We start from the raw sequence: 9545 nt of genomic DNA, 5'->3' as shown, positions 1-9545 counted from the left end.
TCAGAATGTATCTGATTCACCAGTCACCAATCTAGCACCATATTTCTGTAATTGCTGATTTTGGTTACCCCAAAAGCTGGGGGTCATACAAATTCAAATGAATTCTTCACCCTAAAGTGTAAGAACTTTCCATTTCATCTTTTTTGTTTTCCCCCCGTTTCCCTTAGTTGCAACCAGCTCACGTGGAGGTTTGGGCTAATAGTTGTATACATATTGTGGACATTGAATAAATGACTAATTTATTTGCAAAAATAACTGTGATTAAAAAAATTAAGATAGCAATGCCTATCCAAAGGGTTCATTGTCAATAAAAGAGCAGCCTTGCTGCATCTCACTGGAGAACACTAGAAAAGTTGCTGTGATATTTGCACAAAAAGATAAGCCTTGATTTAGTAAGGCGGCTTCTTTGAGTTGGCATGGAAGCCTCTAATTGTATATAATAATTAACAAAAAATAAGTGGTAAATAATACAATATGTCAGGTAATTATGTGCATCCCAAAAGAATTTGAAACAGCATTTACAATGGGTCCATAATCAAAGGCAAGAACATTCCCCTTAAAATAAGAAGGGGCATCAAAAATTGGATAAATCAGTTACAAAAGAAGAATATGATCCAGTCTAATGACATGCTAGCTTCTGCTTGTTTTGAGCCTCTTCAATGCTTGTCCAGGAGAATCCTCCCCTGCTCTTGTAACTATAGACCTTGGCATTGCTTGGTTGCAACTCGGTACATCAACATCCTACAGGAAGTGTAAGACGCAAGTCTCAAGAAAATTTTGCAATGCAGCACAAAGAAACATGGAAACTTTGGAATGAAGTTCCTCAGAAACAGCATTGCAAAAGAATTACTGGGAAGCAAGTATAGCAAATGGGCAAAGTACCTTGATAACCGAAGCTGAAGAATTTACTCTGCCATTAGCTCTTTTTCCAAGATCAATTTGAACAGAAATGTTGGCCTGAGACAGATCTATTCCAGAACTCTGCAATGCTTGTGTCAGAGTACTCAACAACCTGTTCATGAGTTTTTATGATACAATCAGGCTATGATGGTAAACTGATTCCACAATGAGGATGATAGAAAATATGGAGTTCCTTCCAGTTAAATGAGAGAAGATAGGAAGTCATATATTATTCGATTCTACAAGTTTTAGAAGAAAGCATATGAGAAGCTTTTCCCTTGATTTTCTCATTTGCTAAGATAAAAACTAACAGCAAGTCTGAACCATCTTAGAGAACTAAAGGAAAATGAAGAAAGAATACTAACCCTTGTGAATATATGCTGGAGATGCTAATTGTACCACTCTCAATAGTTAGTTCTTGGTCTTTCAGCTTATCAGTTATATTGCTATCGGCCGTACATGATCCTCTGGGCCAAAACTGATGTTGCGGGTGAGATGCCGTTTTGTCTATATCAGATGCAGGCGTAGATGAGAGTGGTACAGATGCAGTGCTGGTTCCTCCAAATGGAAATATTCCATGCCTCAGCGCCATAGGAACTGATGCTGCTTTATCTGTTATATCAGGCTGATGATCCTTTTCTCCAAAAGCTGCTGCACTGCTTACATCTGATTCTAGGTGCTGCCCATTGATAGCTAGTGCAGAAGAGCTAGTAACTTTGCTCTCATTAAGTTTTGCTGCATGAATTAGTGGATTTGACCCAATATTCGTGACTTGAGTAGAATTGATAAAGTCTTCAGGACCTCTGAGATTTCTCTGTTCAATAGAAGCAGAAAGAATCACCAAATGAAGTACTAAAGCATTCTCAAATGTAGAATATCTGCAATTTCCAATCTTTCCATGAAGTATGCCCGACCTACATACTTGGGTCAGAATTAAGACCTCAACTAGATTTCCATTAACGTATCTAGCATGCTTCAGTTAAGCCAGTGATTTTCAATCCAGCATCAATTTTTAATTCAACTTATTTCTTTGAGACCTGTCTTTTATTCATAAGCAGCAATAACTACTGACAAGAAGTATCCAAAGCTTAGGTTCAATATCTCAAAGAAACATTTAGAAAGTCATGTGAATACTGCAATGATGCATACAGAAACAAATAAGAGATTGTAGTTTACCCATGGCATTGGCTTAGATAGTTCCTGGTTCCATCCTGGGTATGGCCCTTCATATTTCTGCACTTTGTCTTGTAGAAATTGAATATACTCAATAACCTGCATAGACATTGATAACTTGTCATTTCTATGATTAATTATGAGATAAAAGTAGATAAAATATTTCAAAACATACATATATACCTCTAACAAAAATGACGCCTTATCTCTTTTTTGGTCGCTATGAGGGATGATCTCTCTTAACTTCTGAAATCTGCATGACAAAGTTCAAGACTAAAGATTTAAAGTTTACTCTTCAAAAATGAAATTATTTTGACTCGAGTATACATTAAAATCCTGAGTAAAGCTTCTCTATTATTGCAAATCAAACATTATTGAGAAAACTTCAGTAAAGTTTCCAATTTTCGTTTGCTTATGAAACAGCAAGATTAGGAACAGTCCCAAAACTAACAGTTGACTGACTGATTCCATTTCTTTACTCCCGTTAGTTCAATATATAGACATTGTTTTCATGCATAATGACAAAGTATAGCATTCAAAACTTGGACAAGCACATTTGCAGCTCCAAGCTTTAAAACAGAACCAACTTCCATCTATTTTTGCAAGTTAAAAATGGTATTTAATAATATACAGTGGCAACATAAGGAACTGCACGAGTTCAAGGTGGGAAGTGGAATTTTGCATGAGAAGAAAAAAGCAAGACTTCAGCAGTACTGTCATTGTTAGAAGACAACAAGCATATCAGAGAAATTAGAGATTTATATGATCAGTAAGAGACTTGACTTCCACTAAGGGAAGGTACACATGCCTGTCATTAATCTTGCTCCTTCTACGTTGCTCTGTAGCTGAGTGTTTTGAACGTGGAGTACTAGGTTTCTGATCGGTGCTTTTTCCATCAACTTTAACTGACAAATTGCCTGTCAAGATGGATGTTATTTGCGTTCCTAGGTACAAAAAAAGGATAAGAACCAAGCTGTTAATGGATACACAAGGTTGAAGAAGGGTACCTTTGGGATGTGACGATGGCTCTTTCTTGATGACAAACTCTTCCTCGTCATCATCATCATCATCCTCTTCTTGAAAACTCTTAGCCGATGTTATCATATTTACAAAACTCTGGTTCCTCTGGGCCAAAGATGGCCTGGAAAAATTAGTAAAGAGTTATAAGCAGCTACACAATATTTGGTGCACAGAAAACTGAGGTCTGAAGATGAATGGAGAGAAATGTCACTGACTTAGAGGTTGAGAGAGAGCTGAATGTTGCAGCATTAAGCTTATGGTTGGACGAGGACTGTGAGGGCCGTTCTGCTGATGCTCTCCACTGCCCTGCCCCAACATTTGCTTCTGCTTCTGTCAGATACATGAAATTCAAAGTGTTGAAGGATTTTAGTGTGGAAGTATTAAATTGATTGCTGTCAATCAACTGAAAAAACATGAAGAGCAGAAGAATCAGAACTTGCATTTTTAATATTGATAGCAGTAAACCTGCTGGTTATTCAATTTGAGCAAGCATTTATATAGATGGCAGCACTGCCCCGACTACAGGAAGTGCATCTTTATATGATTTTAAATGTGTGAGTACTCAATGAGAGCAACTCTATTGATAGGGAATAATCCGGAAGTATCAAGTCTCAAAGAAGTTACCTTTAAGAACAGCTCTATCTCCAGCATTATTCTCCTTCCCTGTCTTTCCCTTTTTCACTGCAGATTCATCCCACAAAGTGAAACCACCACCTGCGTAAGAACTGCAGTTTGAGTTTTCGTCATTTATGTTGGTACTACTTGCTTGTGCCATCATGTATACATTCCCCTCCGGTTTTAGGAACCTCTGATTGAAATAAGTAATGCTGTAGGTCCCAATACCACCAGGAAGAAGATGCTCTATGTTAGATGGAGAAGCTGCTGGTGGAGGCTTTTCCAAATCATTTATTTCTACTTTGTCTTCCTCCTTGGCATCATTCTTACATCCTTGCTCCAGTGGTTGCAAGAAGTCCTGCGTTTTAAGGAAGCCACCTGCATTTGGAGGTTGAAAAGAAACGATAGGAAAAAGGCTCAGAAAACCCATCACAAATTATTGACAATATCAGAATGCGAAGTCCCTTAATAATTCGACATAGGAACTTTGACAGAGCAGCAGCATCAACAAGTTCGTTCCAACAAAGACACAGTATGAATGCTGGACTCATTAACTTATTCTCGTAAGAGTGCAATTAATGGTCTTTTATGCCATTCCTACTGCCTTTTCCAAACATTAACTTTCGCAACAAATTACTGGGAAACAATTGCACCCCATTTTTCCATTCCTTCCCTTCTATTTTTCTTCTTCGTCTTCTTCTTCCCTTTGTTTTTGGCTAAAAAAAAGATAAGTGCTACTCTAGCAAAATAAAAAATTATTTCATCGATAATTTACCATATGATATCAAGTGCAGACTCAATACAAATGAAAATTTCCAAGGAAAATACAAGAAAAAGGTACAAGAGCGAACAGGGTAAAAAGGGTAGGCTAGGAACAAGGACCAAGAACAATCACTCAGATGTTTTCTTGATTCCTATAAATCCCACGTTGGAAGTGTAGCCGAAACAGGGAACAGGAACAATGAATCTTCTGCAACCATTTAAGATCATTCACAGCACAATTTTCACTGTACTCACCCTATAATTGAATGGATCGTTGCTTGCATGACAAAAGAATTACTGAAATCAATGTAAAATTATGTAAGCACCTACACGGGAAGCAGTGATGAGGAGTTTTTTTTTTTTGAATCAATCAATGATGATGATGATGTCGCATGTCCTGAAATGAAACTCCAGCTGCTACTCTCTCCTCTCCTCTCCTCTCTCCTCCTCCTCAACCTTTGCAAAATGGGTCCTACCCAAGAAAAGTCAGGCCAAAATCAGGTGTCCCAAACCAAAATTACCCAATCTGAGAGGGGGTTTTAACAGCAAAGTCCCAACCCCTCCCTTTTCGGATCCGGCAATTGTCAGCCTATCCCAGGTGATGACCCACCCTATCAGGCTCTAACATATGGCCCAGATCCCACATATATTCAAACAATCAACATGGGGTCACGGGTACTTTTACTACACCACTCGTGGGTGCTATATTGCCAAGCCTCAGCCTACTCTCTCTCTCTCTCTCTCTCTCTCTCTCTCTCTCTCTCTCTCTCTCTCTCTCTCTCTCTCTCCTGCTTTGCTTCGCCTGGATATTTCCCCTACCTGGGCCTACCACACTCACAATTAAAAAAAAAAAGCAACAATAAAAATTAAAAAAAAGTCTGTAAAATTCTACCCTTTTTAATTAAATTTGGAGACCCCGATTTTTTGGTATTAGGTTAATAGTAGAATAAAATTTTCATGGTTCCAAGGAATGATTTTTACCCTTGAGGAAAAGATAAAAAATTAAAAAGGTGGTACATGTACTTTTGAATTTATTTTGAAGTATCAATTTGATCTTCCACATGAAACATGGGAATCAAAATATTAGGTCATGAACAACTGTTAAGTTAAAAAAAAATAATTGAAATCATATTCCAGATTGCTAATGACTCAAATCATGTCTAAACGTGCTCCAACTACTCTCATTTTACAAAAATTGGGCTTTTTTCCGGGGGGAAAGGGAGGTGGGTGGGGGGGGGGGGATCAAGGGAAAAAAAAATTGGACTTTCTCTAAGCTTTTAAATTTTTCTCAAAGAAGAAGAAATGGGAAAGAAGAATTTGTGTCTCTCTTCAAGCCATTATGACGGCAAAATGGAAATTTGAAGGCTTAAAAAGGAAAAGGAAAATAAAAAGATTAGAAGAAAAGAAAAAGTAAAACCTCTTCCTTCTGGAGGTAAAAAAGCACCATGTTTGCATTGCATGAAAGAGAATTTACCTTGTGGGGGTCTGGGATCTTGTTGGACTGGCGAGTACAGTGAAAGAAAGTCATGGGTGGTTTTCCTTCCTGTATCATTTTTACAAGAAAAAACCACATTAAATCATGGTTCACAACCTCAAACCTAACATTTTAGAATTCAGAATACTGCTTTGATTCTTCCCGTGAGTTGTAAACACAGAAAACTTCCAGAATTCACATATGCATTTGCTGACCAGAATTCATGGTTACCTTCAGTCCCAAAAGGCCTGGGTTGGCGCAGCTCCATTAACACCTGACAAAAATCAGCTCTTCTGCAAAATTTCTCCAGAACTCAGATCGAATTACAGCAGTATATGATGAATTCCAACCTTAAAACCAGTGAAATCTCCAAACAAGATTCAAATTCTTCAAGTTCATCCCAGATCCACCATCAGCTTCAGACAGTAGCAGCACTAAAATTCAAAAACCAGCCTGAACAAACTCTTCACCCGATATATAATTCGGCAGCGGAACAATGGTGGAAAATTCACGTGGGGAAACCCACAACTCAACCGAGAATACAATCAGGCTGCTCCAAGAAAATACGTTTCAGGCTTCTGCGAGCACTTGAAATCAAAATTCGACAGAATTATGCATAATTCAACTTGAAATCTCCTGAAAACGAGAGGTAAGGTTGAAATCACCCATAATGCACCACAGAAGAAAAGGAAAGAAAATCAATAAACAAAGCTAACTCGAAGCATACTCTTGCCATACCGAATTTTACGGTGAATATTGCATAATTCAGCTCGGATTCCGCTGAAAGGAACCCAAAATTTAGAACCCGGATTTCCAGACGTGATAATCAAGTGATCCCAACAGTCACCTTCAAGATTACTTGTAGAGCCAGCTAACTTCCGAACACACACAATTCTACACCCACGGAGCCACGCACTAACACATACATTAAGACAAGAAACAGACACGAGTTTAGATGAAACTCCTGCTGCTGTAAAATGGTTTTCTTGCTACTTTTTTATTTTATGAGATGATGAAGAAGAAGCAGAAGAAGAAATGAATGTTTAAGAGAGGAGAAGTTTCAAGGACTTGATGAATGTTTAAGAGAGGAGAAGTTTTCTTCTTCTTAAATTTCTCTCTCCCTCTCTCTATCTCTCTCTCTCTGCTTCTTCGCTTTTTTTCTGTGGGCTAGCTTTGGAAAAAGGACTTTTTATACATACACAAAACAGTGGCCTTCTTCTTCTTCTTCTTCGTTTTCGTTTTTCCGAGTAATATGCGTAAATTTGTTTCTGCTTGTGCTTTTAATCTTTTCAATTTTCTCTTGTGCTCTGGCGAGGCTCCGTTAGGTAAAACGCCGTTATGTTAACGGCAATGTGGTGAGGTTAACGGCGTTTGCTTGATGGGACGTTATTACAATAATATTATTTTGTCAAGTAAGAGGTTTTTTTTTAATGTTTTTTTATGATCCCAATTAATATTCTTGATTAAGATTACTGAGCAACAAAATCCTTTTGGAGTTTGTGCTTCGGTTTCTTTATGTGCTAGTATTATTATGTACCGATGTTAATATTTACTACTATTTGTTTACGGGCTTATTATTAATTTATTTTTGCAATTCAATTATACTTTAGTTTTTTGTGATATATTTTACCATCGAAGAAGATTAAACTATTTAACTAATAATCACATGTATCCGATTTTTTTTACTGTTTGCCTTTAATATTTTGGGATTTTTTTAATAAGAAAGACAAATAGAACTTTATCAATGAGATTGGTGGAAATCGTCCAGCACAAATTGCTTGATAAAATTTGGAGAAAATTTCAAAGAGATTCAAAATTTGAGATATTTTGTTTGATCATTTAAAACTTTAGTAATGGAATTTACAACAACTTCATTTGTGGCAAAATTACTAAATTCATATATAGCTTCACCATTTTAAGCCTTCCATAAGTAAATTTGATTGCATTTGCTAGCTTCTATCTTTCATTTTTTCAATTTTTCTATCTTAGTTTAGTTGTGTGCTAAATTAATTCCACATCATATAGTCTATTATGTAATCTTTATTGATGGATACATGAACCAAAATATTTTAGTTCATTAATTCCAAAATTTTTCTTGTCCATGATATTAGATCAAATTTTTGTTTGGTAAGAGAAGAAAAAGAATGGTCAAGAAAAGAGGTGCCACCAAATTTTCTTCAAGAAAATAGTGATCACCAGGATATAATGCATGTATGTGAACTTTTGATCCAAATAAAGAAAAGGTATGAATCACATGATTGTCGATTCTTGACTCTGTTTTTTTTTTTTTCGAAAAGATTCTTGACTTTGTTCATTCCTCCTTCCAACTTTAATATGTGACGAGGAATAGGAGATTATTTATATCTTCAAAATGACACTGAAAATTGTAGAAGAAGTAGGTAATATGTATAGAGTAAATCTTATATACACTGACAGTGTATAAATTATCACCATTTGATTCATGACACATGTACGAAAGTTGGATTTCAAATTCAAATTTTGCATAGTTATCATTCATTCAATACGAATAGTGTATACACTGTTAGTATAGAAAAGATTTTATCTTTCGCTACATTTGTGAGTTGTATTGCCACCATGAAGTACACAAACCATGAAGTACACAATTCAAGGTAGATATTTAACCTCACACCGGAAAGGAATGAGGAAACGATTTGAGAGTCAAATTTAAGAGCTTGTGATTGCTTGTGTTTCAACCAACTTACTTGAATCTTGTAAACTACAACTTAAGTTCACTTCAAATTTAATGTTTTGCTGAATTTATGTTCCATATTTTCAAATAAGAAGTTTCAATCACAATATTAGAATTTGCTTTTTCCAAATTATGTTAGATGGATGTTATACTTTCCAAGTGAGTTTTAGTTTTTTTTTTGTTTGTCATTCGTCATTTATTTACTCTATTTCTACTCTATCCTAATTTAAAGAAGACCCAACTGGACCTATAGGGGAGTTAATGGGGATTGAACCACCATTAGATTAGACGAATGCACTACGCATACGTATGAATTTTAAAAAATCACATATTGCGGCAAATGATAGGAGTCAAGGTTTAAACCCTTGACCTCCCATCCACCAAAATTTAAAGTCTTTAGTGATGGCCGGGCTGGTGGTTAAGTGAGTTTTAGTTGATTAGCATCGAACTTTACCTATTAGTATTTATTGCATCATTTTTTTCCTTCAAATGGCAATATTTGTAAGCTTTGACGAATTATCATTTCTAGCTAAACTATAAGCATATAGCAAGCATTACAAGGACGAACAATGCATGCATACATAGTCCAAAGAATAATGTCTTCAATAGTTGGTGCTGAAACAAGTTTGTCAAAATCAAGACAAAAATGCACTGCACAGAATAGTTCAGTCTGGCACATCATTTAGGTCAGAAAAAAAAAATCTTTTTCTTTTCAAGCTATAGTATATGATTAGTGGAAGATTAGTTAACGACGAAACAAGACAAGTGTGATTATATTGGGTAATATTTGCTAATTATTCGAGCATAAAACAAAAAAAAAAAAGAGTAAAAAAGGAGGCTTCGGAGCGGCTTTCACGTGAGAGTGAACCAAGAGCTCATTAGATGACTTGC

At 36.2% G+C, this 9545-nt stretch overlaps 1 protein-coding gene across 1 annotated transcript; it reads right to left on the bottom strand.

Moving 5' to 3' along the window:
- Positions 1-411: 411 nt before the first annotated feature.
- LOC113742818 (transcription factor BIM1-like) lies at positions 412-7195 on the bottom strand. The gene is made up of 12 exons (XM_027270808.2): positions 6683-7195; positions 6176-6580; positions 5945-6013; positions 3718-4086; positions 3309-3423; positions 3081-3214; positions 2882-2990; positions 2257-2326; positions 2077-2172; positions 1266-1714; positions 883-1012; positions 412-741 (listed from the first exon to the last, which is right to left on the bottom strand). The coding sequence occupies exons 2-12, from the start codon at positions 6210-6212 to the stop codon at positions 631-633; spliced, it is 1689 nt and encodes a 562-aa protein (XP_027126609.2). The 5' UTR covers positions 6213-6580; positions 6683-7195; the 3' UTR covers positions 412-630.
- Between the last annotated feature and the right edge of the window lie 2350 nt (positions 7196-9545).

This window comes from Coffea arabica, chromosome 4e (genome assembly GCF_036785885.1).
Source record: "Coffea arabica cultivar ET-39 chromosome 4e, Coffea Arabica ET-39 HiFi, whole genome shotgun sequence".
Classification (NCBI taxonomy): domain Eukaryota; kingdom Viridiplantae; phylum Streptophyta; class Magnoliopsida; order Gentianales; family Rubiaceae; genus Coffea; species Coffea arabica.
This window is presented reverse-complemented; position numbering and strand designations above follow the sequence as displayed.

Excerpts from the sequence above, each read along its gene's own strand:
- LOC113742818 (XM_027270808.2), bottom strand. The coding sequence starts at position 6,212 with ATGGAGCTGCGCCAACCCAGGCCTTTTGGGACTGAAG. Across the intron at positions 6,014-6,175 it reads CAGGCCTTTTGGGACTGAAG|GAAGGAAAACCACCCATGAC; the intron begins GTAACCATGAAT and ends AAAATGATACAG. Across the intron at positions 2,327-2,881 it reads AGGAGCAAGATTAATGACAG|ATTTCAGAAGTTAAGAGAGA; the intron begins GCATGTGTACCT and ends TTTGTCATGCAG.